Source organism: Pteronotus mesoamericanus, unplaced genomic scaffold (assembly GCF_021234165.1).
Source record: "Pteronotus mesoamericanus isolate MK-2021 breed Mesoamerican mustached bat unplaced genomic scaffold, CSHL_Meso_final scaffold_99, whole genome shotgun sequence".
NCBI classification, from domain to species: Eukaryota; Metazoa; Chordata; class Mammalia; order Chiroptera; family Mormoopidae; genus Pteronotus; species Pteronotus mesoamericanus.
Window position 1 is genome coordinate 11,771,766 of NW_026555330.1, and position 17,224 is coordinate 11,788,989.

The following is a 17,224-nucleotide window of genomic DNA, read 5'->3' on the forward strand; positions in this document are numbered from 1 at the left end:
ACAGAATTTTAGTCATTAGTTTATATTAGTCATGAGATGAAAAAGGTTGAAAATCACTGAACTAGAGTCATCCTGATGTCTAAGACTCCTTTTGCATGGAATACACATTGCTCTTCTTCCTTCAGATTGATTTAATGAAAGTAGGAAAGAAGTTGGAGCGCTTTCAACAATAAGAAAATGTTCTGATTCTTTTCCCCCAAATGGAAGTTCCCTGCCAGTCACCCGCCATTCTTAATTCATAATGAAACGCAAAGTGCGCGCTGCGCTTTCTGCTCTAACACAGGCACACAATCCCGTCGGAGCCAGCGTGGCGCAGACCCCCGACCCACGGGACAGCCGGGCCAGTCGGCCCTGCAGCGACCGAAGCTGCTCTGCAGCCCCCGAGGCTGGCCTCACCCGGGAGGGAGGCACGGCCCGAGACCGCTGCGCGTCCCCCAGTGAAACTCATCTCCTGCGTGTTTGCTTCCTTTGATGTTTATTTTATTTTTTTTCAAGATTTTTAAAAAAAATTTTTTAAGTTACTTTTCAGAGAGAGGGGAAGGGAGGGAGAAAGAGGGGGAGAAAAACATCAATGTGTGAGGGATACATTGGTTGCTTCTTGCATGCTTCCAGCTGGGGAACCTGGGCTGCAACCCAGGCATGCACCCTGCCTGGGAATTGAACCTGTGACCTTCTGGTTCGCAGGCCTGCTCTCAGTCCACTGAGCCATGTCAGCCAGGGCTTGATGTTTATTTAATTCCTCCAAATTCTCCATAGGCTTATTTTATCTATAACACAAAAAATGTTGTAGAAATGTTTCTGATAAAATCGTGGATTGCCTCCAAAAAACCATCTATTAAAAAAAAAAAAAAAAACAGAGGAAAAGGGGGAGGGGCGAGGATAAAGGGGAAATAAATGCTGATGGACAGAGTCTCGCCATGGGGTGGTGGACACACAACACAGTATACGGATGATATATTATAGACTTGTACACCTGAAACCTATGTAATTTTATAAAACAATGTCATCCCAATAAATTTAATAAGAAAACAAACGGGATTTGAACACACACACGCATGCATGCCTCAGGCGATTCGTTGGTGGCCAGCGTCAGGGTCAGTGGAGCGCCCATTGTGTCTCCTGGCTGAAGAGTCCCATTCCGGAAGCGACAGGATAAATACCACGGGCATCTGAGCTTCCTGTTGCAGAGACAGGAGGCACAGGACACCAGCAGGTCACTGGGACCCCATGAGAGGGGGCCACTCCTATTCCTGCTGTGACCCTTGGTCCCGTCAGGGACACTGCACCATACAAAGGCCATCAGCTCAAAATGCATAGCGCAGGTATCTTGAAGAACCGGGCTTCTCCTTAGGCCCAAGAAGTGGCCTTCCTCAGCGTCGAAGGTGATGTGTCATCCCAAAAGGCTTACAGCCATAACACAAAAACCTCAGACACAGATGTGAGTCTAAAGGCTAGGAAGCCGGAGCGCTTTCCGCCCTGGGGGAGCTGGCTCCGTGGCCGCGAGGCGTCCCAGGGGCAGGAAGGCTTAGCCGGGCGGCCCTCCGACACCCCCCCGCCCTGCCCCCATCCTCGCAGCTGCGGCGGGGCCCCCGCAAGCCAAGGGTGTGGTGAGGGGCCGGGGGCTTCCTGCCGCACTTCCCCGTCCCCGGCTGCCGGTCGTTATTAATTTTGGTCACGAATCGAGTATAGCCACACACAATCGTGCACACACATCATTTAGCATAAATGCAAGAGTTTCTGCAGCAGAAGTTCCCCCAAAAGGAAGCTGCCGCCCCTTCTCTCCTGCTTGTTTTCTTCTCTCGTTGAATGACAGTGGCTACGGCAGAAATGTCTTTCCGTCCCTGGCTTCACCAGGTAGCGCTTCGAGTTTTAATTCCAGGGGCTTGACGATATTATGTGAGGTAAAACAAGTGCATTTAATTATTTCTGTTACAGCCGCGAACTCCTATTTTGAATGTTTTCTTTATGTGTAATCAGTACATTTTATCAAGTCCATTTTTAGCGTCATGTATTTTCCTCCTTTCCTCCCCTCCTATTAGTATGAGGAATTTTATTAATATCAAGTTATCTTTTTTTTTTTGGAGGTTTTATTTATTTTTAGAGAGAGGGGAGGGAGAGAGGGGGGACGGAGACGGAGAGAAACATCAACCAGTTGCTGCTTGCACGCCACCAACCGGGGACCTGGCCCACAACCCAGACACGTGCCCTGCCTGGAAAATGAACCGGTGACCTTTCGGTTCGCAGGCCAGTGCTCAATCCGGTGAACCGCATCAGCCAGGGCTCAAATTATCTTTTAATTACTGAAATAAATCTGACTTGGTTGTGATACATAACAGTCCCTCTACTATAATCTCAGATTCTGTTTGCTGATATTCCATGTAAGATTTTAGCACTAATATTCACTGTGGGAATTGTTATAATTATATTTTATTGTACAGTATTTGTTATGGTTTTATGTTGAAAACTTGATGGAGGTAATTGCAAATTTTCCATCCTTGTACTGCTTTAGATGCTACCATTAAAAGTTAGATAGGATTCGTCTTTGAAAAAAAAGTCTACTTTACAACACAAAAAAAACTAATTGCCTATCTTTTTAAAGTTCAAAATCCTTTAGGTTTTCAATGTTGAGAATTTCATTGAATGAACACATTAATTCTAAATTTTTACTTTAAAGAGGAAGTGGCTCATCCATTCCTTTTTTGAGACAAAAGGCTGAGCCATTTCTTCTCCAGTGGAAATCTGATGTGTATTTAGGCATCCAAGATGCCAGACGACCAACCCTCCCGTAGCTGGCTGCTGTGACCAGCGCACACACTTCAAATACATCACCGAGCACCTTGATCAGCACGTAACCAAGCTTTGGGAGAACATCCAGTGCTGGCGGCGTTACAAGTCTCACAGAAAACCCGGACGAGTCAAACCAAACGCACAGCCCAGGGCCCCTCATCTGCGGCCCCGCCGCCTGGGCACAGGCCCTGGGCACGGCCCGCCCCGAAGGGGCCCTGGGAGGAGGGGAAGGCGCAGTCAGGCAGCTCCTTGAACTTCACCCTGCTGACAAGTTCAGTAACCTAACCAGTTTATATGGAATTCCTTAAGACAACAAATGAACAGAGAGCAGAAATCTATTTTACACAAATCACCTACAGATCTTTAAATTGCTTCAACACATTTCAATTTTTTGCTAGTCAGTGCCACAGTTCAAAATAACTGGTTATGGGGGGCAGGAGGGGAGACACTGAATGAGCATGTTTGTAAAAGAAAAACTAATAAACTGAGTATATAAAATGAGATAATGTATATAAAACTGCTTGTCAAACTCTGGGTTATTATATGGGTCTTTCTGCTGCTTTAAATTAGGGGGTCTCCTAAATTCCTTATAACCCTACAACCCTAACCATGGTGTTTATTATGGTAGAATAATTCAGCCGGGAAAAATATTGACATAAAATACGTAGAAAATCACCCTGGCCAGGTAACTGAGTTGGTGAGAGCGCTGTCCTGATACGCCAAGGCTGCAGGTAGACCCCTGTTCAAAGGCACACACAAGACGCAACCAACGGATGCATTAATGAGAGGAACAACAAGTCGATGCCCCTTTCTCTCCCCCTTTCCCTCTCTCTCTCTCTAAAAATCAACAAAAAAAAATACATAAAGTTAAAATAAAATATTCAGAAAATTGAGGCAAAGCTTTTATAGGTGGAATTGTTTGATATCCTAACTCACTTGGCACATGTGAGTGGGAATATGAAAATCTGTTTTTCTAAATGCTTCCCTGACTAGTTTCTAGACAAGGAAGAGAAACCAACTATTTCTGCAGGTGGCTGCTCAAACTAGCTGAAGCAGAACAGCATGTGAGGGCTAACCACTATTTCTGGTGCCGCGAAGTAGCTGCAGAAGCTGGGGAGCCAGCAACCTCCAGGCACATAATCTTTAGTTAATGTCTTTACAAGTAATTTAGCCCAAGTCTCCTCCTATTTTAAGACAAAAGTATACTGGGGACTTAAGTTTGTTTTTGTCTGAAGTGTCTAGACATTTGGTGCAAGAGAAACTCTGAAATTAGAAATAAATATGATTTCCTTTGTACAAAAGAGTGAAACCTTGGGCCCTCCCCCCAGTACACCTTTGTTACTAAACAAAATGCAACCGGGGAAAAATGAAGACCCAGTCGGGCTCATTAGGCGATTCGTGAATCGGGCAGCATCCCATCTAGCAGCCCAAAGGTGCTACGAGGGGTGGTAGGCAAGGGGAAGATCGCAGGCAGAAAAGAGGACGGGACTGAGACGTTGAGTGGATTATTTCAGGCCAGGACACCCCCCCGGTTAGAGGAAGGCAGCGGTATCTTATCAGACAGCCTCCTTTACTGCCTGAATCAGAAAATTCCAAACTGACTGGTTTGAAATTCCACTCCTGGGAGAGGCTGAAGTTGCAAGGAGGTTAGGTATTAAATCTAGATTTGGGATCACGGGTTTTTAGCACAAGCGACACCATTTTGGGTCTGTGGTTTTCTCTTTTGCACCTCTCAGGGGCAGGTCTGGTGATGGCGAGCCGGCCTCTGCGCTGCTGGCGTTCTCGAACACGGGAGGCCGGGGGGCGGGGGGGGCGGCTCCGTGGCGTCGGCGTGCACGCCTGGGGCGCAGAGGCCTTGGGCTGCCCCAGAGTCACCGCGCAGCCGCCTGCCAGAAGTCGCCCCTGAGTCACACGGCACACAAAAGACCTGCTCAGACTTCTCTCTCTGGTCTTCGAGATAATTTGTGATTTTTTTTCACCTTGAGTTTGCTGGTAAAGATACTGGTAATTAAGGACATGTGCTGTGTTTCCCCTTGAGCTGTGCATTTTCGTGTCCTTTCTCTTTCAGCCAGGTCAGATACGGCTTATTTGAATGAAGACTGAGTCCAGCGCAAGCTTCCTTTACCCATTTGGACCCAACAGCTCCACCGGCAACTTTCACAGCCGAGCTCTAGGAAGCAGAGCACGGAACTGGGGGGGGTAGGAAGGAAAAATGCTGCCGAGCGCCGTGGTTTCACGTGGGCCCAGAACAACCTGAAAAACCGAACACAAATACTGACATTTCCACCAAGGACTTCGCTCCTTTCCAATTTGAAATCTTAACCTCCCGTTATGTACCTTAACGCTACTTAGGGACATTGGTTAAGTGAAAGCCAAAGTATTAGAAGCGTCCAGCATGTATCGTATCTGTGAAATGAAATCACTTCGCACCGCTGAAGAACGGCACCTACGGGAGGTGCTGTACCACAGTGGGCAAACTCGTGAAAAGAGCTTGATTCTTACCACGTCAGTGGGGACAAAGAGGGTCCTGGGGAAAGTGCCCTCACAGGGTGACGGGATCATAAATTCCTATCTGGGCGGGTCATAGTGAGTAGTCCCGTCCCAGGCACAGAGGTATTCTTAGTCAAATACCTTAGGAAAATGTTTCTCTTTGCCTGCCGGGCTGTTGACGAACCTCGGAGAGAGGGCGGGCAATCCTGTTAACTGCCCTGCAATCCCATCTCCTCCGCTTTCTCCGCTTTCCTAGTCGCCTGCCTTCACCTTCCCTCCTTGAGATCAAATGCACCAAAGAAACTGCCACTCTGGTACTCTCGGGAGCACTTGGCGATCTTGTTTCCTTGCGATTGTCATCAGTTTGGGCTCCAATAAACTCGTATGAAAAAGTTACTCACAGGCGTGGACGTTCTTACATCACCATCAGGCTCCCTGGACCCCAAAGGGAAGGAGCCTCTGAAGCACCAGAGCTGGGGGAACGCGTCAATCCTGGGAGTCTGTGAAGACAAGGGCCGTGTCTACGGGTGGCCCAGCGCACAGCCTGGGGCGAGCATCCCTGCAGCACAGGTGGGTCAGTGCTGGGCGAGCGCGGGGCGCACCCATCAGGAGGAGCGGGAGCGGGAGCCAACCCAGGCTTCCCCTAGGGCTGTTCTTTCTGTCCTGGTATCCACCAGAAGCAGAAAGGTGGAGCGATAATGGGATTGGCACTGTGGGGAAGTAGATAAGCAAGTTCTCCCCCCACCCACCCTTTGTAGCGGTCTAATCAGCCGGGCCCAGGGCCCCAGCGGCTCCTACCAGCGGCACTTCCGCAGGGACTCCCACGCTGCCTGAAGGAAGGAGCCCACTGACCGGGCTGAGTCCAGAAGGACAATGTGTCACGTCACAGAGGCGTGCGGCGTCCTCAAGCGAGCCTGCCTGCAACGTCTCCCGTCTGTCCGTCACATCTGACAAGGCAGCACTTGCCCCCCGGACACGTGCGATTACCTGACCGACGGCCTTTCCTACATGGCTCAGGTGGTAAGAAATGGTTAGGCCCCCTCCACGGTGCCTAACCACCAACACGACCAAAGCCTTGGCCGGTAGAAGCAGAGAGTGCGTCGTCAGGTCACAATAACTGACGCTTTCATGTTCGGGGTCCGGGGCCTAAGGGACGACACTTGGAAGAGCCCGCTCCCTGCGTGGAACACTTTGGAACTTGTCTCCCGTTCCAGCGACTCTTTGCTCTCTTCTTCCATAATTGCACAGAGAAAGTCCCAAATAGTCCTCAGGCTCAAAAGTGGAAGTCTGCCACATTGATTTATTATTATTATTATTATTATTATTATTATTATTATTATTATTTCACGGGTCCTAAGGATACAGTTGGATTTGTTTATAGACAAATGTATACACCCAAGTAAACACCACCGTACAAAGTGAAGATATAGAACATGACTAACCATCCAAAAAGTTCCCTCATCATCCTTTGCAGTTTGTCCTGCACCCCCAGCAACTACTCTCCCGATGGCTATCTCAATAGATTAGCTTTGTCTGTTCTTGGATTTCACCGAAGTGGAATCAGGCAGCGTGTTCTCTGTGGTAGCTGGCTGGCTTCTTGAGCTCCACTTTATGGTTCTGAGATTCCTGCAAGTGGCAGCAAGCGGCTCTAGTAGTTCCTTTTTGATGGCCGAATAGTATTCCAGAGCGTGCACTTACCACAAGGTGTTCACCCACTATTAACACAGAAGCTGCTAGGAGGGCACAGGAGTTTGCTTCAGTGAAACAAAAGGTATCAATGCCTGGTCAAATCTACAGTCCACGCTTGGCTTTTGCTCGTGGTTATACACAGAGCTGAATTTGATTTTTAATCCTCAGTCCTCAAGGGAACGAAAAGGAGAGCGTGGGAGAAGCAGGAGTCGCGGGAAAGCCTGACTCCGAGAAGAAAGTGCAGGGAGCACAGGCTGTGTCCGGGGCTCTATCTTCATCGCGAACCAAGCTTGCTCTGGGCCCCAGCTCCGATCAAGGGCTGTGGAAAGACTGGATGAAAGGCAGGTCTAACCCTCGCTCAGAGTTTTCTTCTTCCTGGCTCTCCTGGCTCCTTTGACCGCTGGCTAAAAATCCTTTTTAACTGTAGACAATTGAAAGGCTTTGCACGATTCAAGTAGGCATTGTTGCTTAGGTATTCTGCGAGACGACTCTATCCAGGGAGTACGTTTGGCGGCGAAGGCCATGGGCGTGTAGAAGAATATTTTGAGGCTCTTTCCATGGACCGCGTGAAGCACACATCAAAAGAGTAGGAAGGTAGCCTGGGGGAAATGATGTAATTTATTATGATTTCTCATCATCAGAACTTAAGGTGTCCACAGGGAAAGAATAATAGATCCTGTTCAAAGGTTTCTTTTGCTTCCTTGTGATTCCTTCCTCAATATGTTTAAGACTTAGAAGAATACAGACATATCTAGTTTCATCTAATTCGTTGGGCGACAAGTGAGATCAATCTAGTTTGGTCTAATCAGTTAGATGTCCTCAGCAAACATCATTCCAGCTGAGTGTGGAACAAACAAGACTGAAAAAAATAGTAGCTCAACATTACGCAGAGGTTATAGAAACTCATTAGTGCCAATACCGTGGATTAATTTTTGAGCCAGTGACTATTTATAAGACCAAATCTTTCTTTTATAGTTAGATTTTTAAAGATTTTATTTATTTATTTTTAGGGAGAGGGGAAGGGAAGGAGAAAGAGAGGGAGAGAAACATCCATGTATGAGACATACATCGATCAGTTGCCGCTTGCACGCCCCCAGCTGTGGACCTGGCCTGCATGTGCCCTTACTGGGAATCGAACCAGCGACCTTTCGGTTCACAGGCCAGCCTGAGCCACACCAGCCAGGGCCATTGTTAGAATTTTTTTATGTGTCACTTGAGTATTACCCCTCACGTCTCAATTGAAAATGCGGTTGCTAACGTTTAGATTTGCTTAGACGTCCAGTCCTCGCTTCGCAGGGTTCCCCAGGGGAGCCCACCGTCCTTCTGAAGTTGCTGTGGAGGGAGCGGCTCCCTGGCAGGGTTGCGTGTGCAGCCTGTCGCCCGGAAAGGCTGCAGGTGCGGGCGGCGCGCTGCCAGGAGGCACAAGGAGGCAAAGCCGCCCGAAAGCACAGTCTAGGTTAGGAGCACTGCAAGGGCATCTTGGCCTCGGGCATGTCCTTAACACAGGCCGCTTCCAGGGCAGAAACGAACCCAATTTGAAAAAAAGTAAAGCTAAAATCTTTACAAGGCTTTTTATATTGGGACGAAAACAAGAGATGTCATCAATCACAACCCAAATGCTCAGGTTACTAAAATAGAATCCAGTATCTAATTATTATGAATGCAAAATTCCCATTTCTATCAAATTCTGAACTGCGAATAAGAGGCGATCAAGCTAAAGACATTGTTCTACTTATAATACTTGAAGGCAAGATTTTTTTAAAAGACTTTATTTATTTTTAGAGATGGAGGAGAGAGGGAGAGAAACATCGATATGAGAGAGAAACGTCAGTCAGTCGCCTCTCACAAGCACCTTGATCAGGAACTGAACCTGCAACCCGGGCATGTGCCCTGATCGGGAATCGAACCAGCAGCCTTTGGTCCGCAGAAAGATGCCCAGCCCACTGAGCCACAGGAGAACATTTTTATTTGAAGTTTCTGTAAAGTTATAATCAGACTTGAAATAGTTGGGAATAAAGTATTATTTGATACCATTTTGTAACTCTGCTAAATCTATATGAGCCAATGGTACTTTTTCACAAGAGTATGTCAAGCCCTGGCTGGTGTGGCTCAGTGGGTTGAGCATCAGTCTGCAAACCTTCATGTCGCTGGTTTGATTTTCCAGTCAGGGCACACGGCCAGGTTTTGGGCCAGGGCCCTAGTTGGGGGCATGCAAGAGGCGACCGATCTCGACGTACAGCCTGCATGGCGATGTTTCTCTCCCTCTCTTTCTCCCTCCCTCCCCCTCTCTCTAACAGTAAATAAATAAAATCTTAAAATAAAAAAAAAAGAATATGTCAAGTATTGCTCAGATAGTCTGTTTAAAATTCTGTGTTCAAAATTTGATGGGTATTTATTTTAGTATAAACATATAGTCACTGGGGTTTCATTTGTTTGTTTTTCCCATCTTCTATGGTCAGGATATGCTGAATTAAAACCAGATACTCACGCTGGGACACAACCAAGGAGTCCTTCCTCACAGCCACAGTTCCCTGAACAGAACGCGGGACCTGTCCTACTTGTGCCTCGGACAACCGGTCCGTGAGCGCTCAGCTTTCTGGGGGTCCAATGTCCTGCCTGGGGTTTCCAGGAGGAAAGCACACCTCATCGCTGGACGCTGTGTCCCCAGGCGGCCAAGGGGGCTGCCCTCCCAGGTGCTGAGCTCCCCCACCTCACCTCCCCCGGGCCCTGTGAGTCACCCCTATGCTTAGAAAGCCACGTCCTGGAGCAGGACCCCTGTATCGTCCACAGAAGCCCCAGATTGGCCTCGCCCGTAGGCTCGGCTCTGTAATGGAAGCTCTAGGAAGTGAGGGCGGCATGAACTCATGCCTTCCGGCTCGGCAGACAGATGGACAGGCCTTCCAGCTTGTTTCCAGCCTTTTGTCTTCGGAGCATTTTTGGCATTTCCTTCGGGAAGCCAGGGGTTGTGACCTCGGGCTTCCTTAGTGAGCACACTTCTGTTTCCCACAGTTAACCTTACCCAGAAATGACATCCACCCTATTACGTGAGGTTTATCTCCGCGTCCCAACTGTGTCCTGTGCACACTCAGCGACACTGGAAAGCACACGTTCTGAAGAACAATCGCATGGAGAGCCAGGCACACCAAAATGCTTCCATTCGACCCCCCGTGAAAGTGACAATAAAATGAGCATTAACCACGGCAAGAATTCGGTTTTGCTCGTCAGGTAGGCTTGCTCTCGTCTTACAGTCTGAGAAACAAAGGACTAGAGACGTTAAGAGCTCGCAGATACTATGAATTGAAAGTTTTCAGAGAGAAGGTGTCTGCCCCTCAGCCTCTTGCTACAACTCGCTGCTTCAGTGCCACGCATAGCTCAGGGGTCGACAGGGAGAACCCAAGGCAGCATCCTGGAAAGTTACGCGATTTACTAGTATCCCTCGGACCCCTATCGCCACGCCCCCAGCACGCTGGGAGTAAGCCAAGAATGCAAGCTTTTGTTGATAGGTTTGAGCAGGCCATTGAGTTTCATAACTTAAAATTTTAAATTAGATTGGCAACCCCACTGTTCTGCGTTCTTTCTTTAAAAACCCATGTTTTAGGGCAGAATTACTAGACTTGATTTAGCTTGGTGTGGCTGCGATTTAAAAGTCAAACAGTTGCGATTCCTGGCCACGCTGTCTTTAGAGGTGGGTGGTTTTTCATCTCGGTCTTCGCTGCTCTTCAGTGTTAACATATTGAAGTTTCTCTTCCTGAAAAAGATAGAGATACAGTGGTTTCTAAACAAACCACACTTTTTTTTTATACCCTCGTTTGTTAGGTAAAAATCCTTTAAACAATAACAGGTATTTGCCTTTAACTTTGACTCTAGCGAGCCACAAAAGGAAACAGAAGATCTCAATAATTATTTTTAAAATACTCTTCACAAAGGAATCTTTTAAAAAATCAGTTTATTAATGTTTAAAAGTTGATAAAGCTATGTGCAAAATGATCCACAGAAGTCAGAAACCTATTAAATACTGGTTTTTTTTTTTAAAAAAAGACATTTCTTGGTTTAATTGCACTGAAAACCATACTAGACACAGCAATGTATTTTTATTCTTTGTAACATTTACACTCAAGTTCCATGAACTATTTCATCAACTGAAAAACTCCAGGTGTTCCCTATCAGTTAAAGTAATGCTTTAAGGGCACAAAGAGGGTGATACTTTCTTTAAAAATACACATTCAATGGTGTTAACACAGGTTAGAAAACTCCAATAAAATGCTGAAACAAATACATTCAAAAATCATGAAAAAAAAAACTTGCAACACAACAAAATACAACCATCCCAATGATTCACACAACGCTCTGAAACAAACATCCACAAAAGTGCCAAAGACAGGTGTTGTTTGCGTTAGACGAATTCGTTAGGAAACCCTTCTTGGCTCACGAAGCCCACCCCCAGTCCCCTTTCTCTGTGCCTTGTGCCTTTGCTGAAGGTCCTGGCTGAGGCCGCTGAGACAAGCCGGGCTTCCCTCCGCAGATGTCAGCCACAATGGCAGGATGCTGTAACGCATTCCATTGCAAAGAGGTCAAAAAGAAAAAAAAAAAAAAAAAAGGAAGAAAATCAAAGTGACTACAACCAAATTCCAAAAACTGGATCCAGGTCTCGTGGAAACTTTGGCCTCAGCAAATGCAACTGCCAGACGCGTCCAGCCATCTCCCCTGCCAGTCTGCCTCGTGCGCGCGCTCCGCCCGTCAGCCACGGGCCACGGAGCCGCGGCCGGGCCACGCCCCTCCAGACGGGGACACTTTCTCAGGGGGCCCTTGGTCTTGGAGGAGGGCCCAGGGAGCCCTTGAGGAGCTTGACAATGCTAGACCTTTGGCTCGGCGCAAAATCAAGGCTCTGGGGGAAGGAAACAGGCTCCAGGCTCAGACCCGCGCTCCGCCCTTCCCCAGCGCATTGTTCACAGGGCTGACTGCCCCCGGGCCCCCGCCCGCCGCGGGCGCGCCTCCCTCTCCCCTGGCAGCTCTGAGGCACAGCGACGTTTTCCAAACACTGGGCGGTGGGCGATCGTGCACAAACACTCCCCAGGGGTCGGCAGCTTCCAGCTTTAGGAGGAAGAGTTGACGTTCCCGGAGGACATTATGGTTTCTGGGTTGTCCCCATCGTCCTTCTGGGGGTGGGATGAGTTGTCCGACTTGCTGCGGCTGAACTCCACGCCCGCGATGATGGGGCGCTTGAACTTGCCCGCGGCGTCTCCGCGGGGGCACTTGCAGCAGGACAGGATGCGGATGAAGGCCCGGCGCATCTCCTTGTTGGTCAGGGTGTAAATGATGGGGTTGGTGCCCGAGTTGAGCACGGCCAGCACCAGGAAGTACTCTGCCTTGAAGAGGATGTCGCAGGTGCTCACCTTGCAGCCCACGTCCAGCAGGAGCAGGATGAAGAGCGGCGCCCAGCAGGCGATGAAGGCGCTCAGCACGATGATCACCGTCTTGAGCAGCGCCAGCGACTTCTCCGAGCTGCGGCTGGTCTTGGACGCGTTCTTGCGGAAGGTGAGCCGGCGGCTGCGAGTCCTGACCAGGGAGTAGATCCTGCAGTAGAGGATGACGATGGAGAGCAGGAGCACGGTGAAGACCGTGGTGCAGAAGAGGATATAGTGCTTGTGGTAGAGCGGCAGCACGGTGGAGCAGCCGGGCAGCGCGCCCACGCAGTTCCAGCCCATGAGCGGCAGGCCGCCGAGCACCAGCGAGATGACCCAGCAGGCGCTGATGAGCAGGAAGGAGCGGCAGCTGTTGCTCTCGTTGTGCAGCTTCATCTTCAGCATGGTGATGTAGCGCTCGATGGCGATGGCCAGCAGGCTGAACACGGAGGCCGACAGCGCCACGAACATGCTCCCTTCGCGCAGGAACCACTGCACGGGCGTGAGCTTGTAGGTGTTGGCCCCGGAGAAGAGCAGGTTGATCGCGTAGGCCACGCCCGCCAGCAGGTCTGAGAGGGCCAGGTTGCCAATGAAATAGTACATGGGCCGGTGGAATTTCTTGGTTTTCCAGATGGTCAGCAAGACGAAGATGTTCTCCACGATGATGAAGCAGCAGATGAGAATGAACACCACCGAGGTCACTTTGAGGCCGACCTCCTCCGTGCCCAGGCCCGGTTTCAGCTTTCCCGTGTAGTTGTAATGCCGGATGATGGTGTCATAATTGGCGTAGTCGGAGACGGGGCCGCGGAGGGCCTTGACCACGGGGGAGCCGGTGGACCTCATGGCGCGCGCTGCGTCCGCAAGAGCCGGAGGGGCGCTGTGGGCGCTAGAGGGCGCTGGAGGGCGAGGCGGGCAGCGAGCCAGCGGGGACCGCACGCTCAGCGGGAGGGATCCAGGCTTCCCGAGCGTCCGGGCTGCAGAGGCTTCGGAATCCCCAGCCCTAAACAAGGTACAAAGAGGGTCAGGGAAAAAGCCCCAGCGCAGCGGCACCGTTCTCCCTGGCCGAGGCACCACTTCGGTTCTGTGGGTTTGTTTTAAGGAAACTGGGGCGGAGCGCAGGGAGAGGGACTTAAATAAATAAATAAATAATCGACTTCTCATCTCTTGCAAAAAAAAAAAAGTGTTTTTAAAAAGAGGAAAAGAGAAGGACAGGAAGAAAGATTAGGAGAATGGGGGGGGGGGAACACCTCGCCCCAATTGAACAAGACTCTAACTCCACCCGCGGTGAGGTCCACTCAGATGGAAATGGGAAAAGCGGAGAAGCGAGCCCCTTCGACCCCACTCTCGCCCTCTCACGCCCCCTCCCCCACCCCGCGGGCAGCCCCGGCTCAGCGGGGCTCCCAGGCCGAGACCCGCCGCCCAGCGAGGTAAGTGGAGGCGCACATCTCTGCGCAGCTCCCATCCAGCTAAAAGAGACCAGGGCCAACTCCTAACTGTCGAGCAAGAAATGAGAGAGGAGCGAAAGTCATTTGACAGCTAAGTCATTTGGGGGCTCTATTAATAACTCTGGCAGCAGGTGTTCGGGGTCCGAGGGCGCTGCGTGGTCGGGGCAGCCAGGCCCGCCCTGGCCTAGAGATAAACAGGAAAACTAGCGCCTCCGCCAAACAACTGCCCTTCCTTTCTTCTTTTTTCTCGTAGGCAGTGCAAGACCTTGTAAAGATGCTCGGTGAAAACCGTCTGTGAGAGACTGCCATAAACCCCGAAGTTTCCTACGCTCCTTGACTGCAAAAGGAGTGTGCGCGGTTCCCGTGCTGAGAGCCAACACCGCGAGCAGCTACCCGCCCGGTAACAATGCAGCCGCCGCATTCCTACGCCCCGTGCAAAACGCTCCGCGGAGCTCACGCGGAGGCTACCGCCGTGGGCAGTGTTATTTGCCGCCCTCCCCCCGCACGTGGCCTTCTCGGCGACCTAGAAAGCGGGGAGAGGACGCGAGGTGGCCTTCGTTAGCGAAGTCTGCTTCTAAGTTGCTTACGCGGTACGAGGCAACGCAGCAATGGGATGAAGTCGAGGAGCTGAGGCGAGGGGGCTCCCACCAGCCGCGGACAACCCGCAACCCCCGCGCCCAGGAGCTCCGCGGGCCCCATCTAACTCCGCTTGGCCGGCCTGCAAGTGCAGGGCAAAGCCCTGAACCCCCTCCCCCAATACTCTTTGTGCATAGGATTTCTAAAGCTAAGCGCCTTCCCTCCTCCCCCTCCAACCAACCGCAGCTTCCAGTACCTCCCCACCCCAGTCGGCTCTACAATTGGGACTTGACTCTTTTCCAAACTTCACAAATCACAAGTGCCCAAGACCAACTCGGCCGCGCTGGGCTCCTCGGTTGCTCGGAGATGCCTGTTTTCAGCGCCCCGGAGATGGATGTTTGAAAAGTTTTTGTTTTGCTCCTTCCCGGTCTAACAGTGCGTTTGGGACGCCAGAGCCCTGCGACCACGCGGCGCCCCCCGGCCCCGGCCCCGGCCCCGGCCCCGGCCCGCGCCCCTACCTCGCTCAGGCCGGACGAAGCCGCGTTCGTGGAGCTGCGGGTCTGCTCTGCGCGCCCGTCATCTTGCTGCTGCCCGCGCCTGACAGCGGCTGGCCCAGCACTTGTGGAATCAGAGCCCCCTCCTCCTCGGGGCACTCTCCATTGGCCAGTCCCTCGCCGTGCGCGCCACCCGCTTTCCTCGGAAGGGGCGGGGAGACCCGTGCCGAGCTCTCCCACGCCCAGCACCAGGGCGGCGGGGAGGCTCTGCGGCAGAGGCAAATGGAATAACCCCTCCCCCGTACAGGCAACAGAAAGAAAAAAAATACACAACAGCAGGGGCGGAGCCCGGTGCAGGCTGGACTCTAATTATAAATCATGCCCGTGCCCTGCTGGCCGCGGCTCAGGGGGTGGAGACCACTCTCCCGAGCCTTGGGGAGGAGAGGAGGTGGGTGGCATTTCTCCCGAAAAGTCCTAGGGGTCAGAGGACCACCTGGTGTCCCGCAGCCCTTGGGGACTCGGGGTCCCAGGATCGCGGCCCGGCGGCCCCGGGCCGCTGCTGCGCAGGCTGGGGGATCGGGAGCCCAGCCGCGCTCTGGCGAACAGGCTGCAAAGGGGCTTCAGGAGGCCCAGGCGGCGAGGGAGCAGAGAGGGGGTGCCCAGGACGGGCCTCCACCTCTCGCCTCCACTCCCACCCCCGTCCCGATGCTGCCTCGAAACTTGCGGTCTAAGGGGCAGAAAGTGGCTTTCCCGGGGCGCACAGTGAAATGGGCCAGCGTTGCTCAGGCGAGGTGCTGCTCGGGGGTTCCCCTCCCGCAGCCGGGCGTCCAGGCGGGCAGTGTGCCCCAGATTCTGGCCGGTGCTGAAGGGCCTTTCAGGAGGTGGGCAGCTGCCTGGCCGGCGAGACTGTCTAAAGCGCGGGCAGGTCAGGAAGTTCCGAAGGGGAAGAGCGCCAGGGCCGCTACTGCCCGGTTGGGGGCCGGCTCCCTTCTTTGCCTTTCTGCTTGGGAGGAGCCCCAAACCTTTAGGCTCTGCGAACTCCCCCTCTCTTTCTCGCGCTTACATGCTGCTTCCGAGAGTGAGAGGTGGCGGTGGCCTTGGTCTGCTCCAGCTGTGTGACAAGCTCAAAGCACTTCGGCCCTCCCTTGCTGCTACAAAGACGGCTCTGAGCCTAGGCCTGGTTACACAAGCTTCCCATCCCCGCAGATGTGAGGGCAAAATTCTCCGCTTTGCAGTTTCAATTGACAGACACGCCCTGTACCTGAAATGACTCAGGAAGCTGCATGAATCAACAGCAGACCCCGGGCTTAGGGGATCTTCTGAGTTTGTGAAAGAAGAGGTCAAGTGTCAGCTAATTCACAACTCCCTGAAAGTTTTCATCAATCATCGAGCAGTGAACCCACAAATTTCAGCAGCATGTTGCATGCAACTGGGGAACAAAGCCACAAAGCTGGAGGAGACCTCTAGATTCTTAAGATCCACTCTGCTTCGGGTTGAGGACTTGTTTCATTTAGAAAGGTGTGAGCCCAGCCCAAGGCAATGTGGGACTTGTAGACTCCACCCCACCCACTCGTTTAGGAGCCCGTCAAAGGGAGCAGGGCGGAGGTGCCCGATGGCGCCCCCAGCCCACTGCAGGCACAGGAGACTCTAACGCCCCGCTCCCACTCTGGGCAGCACGCGCCGCCGGTCACCGAGCGGAGGGAAATGCCACGCAGACAGCTTCAATCCCAGCTAGGGGGTGGCACAACCGGGCGCCAGCACCTACGAACCGCGAAGCTGGGTTCCTGGGTCACAGGCCTTGGGTCCACAGATGAACAGAGAAGGAACTGAAAGGGAGGCACAACAGCAGCTTCAAAGCTTACGATGTGTACTCGCGTCTGGGCAGCCAACGGCCCCAAAATGGATACTGCGATGTGCTAAGGAACGCCTTTTAAAACCGCTTTTAAAAGTTTCCTGACTCCAAATCTGGCATGTAAAACTTGCAACAAAAGTATGCTAATGAGTGTCCTTTTTCTTCCTCCCACCCCCACCATAAAACACTGTCTTTTGGCTGAAATGTTTTACTAAGCGTTACTTTTATTTCTACCATTTTTTTTTATTCTTAGGACTTTTTTTTTTAAGTTTTAGGTTCACAGCACAATTGAGTGGAAGGCAGAGAGACCCCCCACACACCCTCTGCCCCCACCGTACACAGCCTCCTCCGTGTCAACATCCCTCCCTGGGGCCCCGGCACGGTTGTCACCACTGACGAGCCTACTGTGTCACACCGTCACCACCCGCAGCGCACGGCTTTCCTGAGGGCTCCCTCTGGACGTGGTGAGCTCTGTGGATTTGCACCGAC

General features: G+C 51.7%; 1 protein-coding gene across 1 annotated transcript; it reads right to left on the bottom strand.

Moving 5' to 3' along the window:
* Positions 1 to 10,923: 10,923 nt before the first annotated feature.
* On the bottom strand, positions 10,924 to 15,055 carry S1PR1 (sphingosine-1-phosphate receptor 1). The gene is made up of 2 exons (XM_054564775.1): positions 14,908 to 15,055; positions 10,924 to 13,368 (listed from the first exon to the last, which is right to left on the bottom strand). The coding sequence occupies exon 2, from the start codon at positions 13,209 to 13,211 to the stop codon at positions 12,060 to 12,062; it is 1,152 nt and encodes a 383-aa protein (XP_054420750.1). The 5' UTR covers positions 13,212 to 13,368; positions 14,908 to 15,055; the 3' UTR covers positions 10,924 to 12,059.
* Positions 15,056 to 17,224: the final 2,169 nt, after the last annotated feature.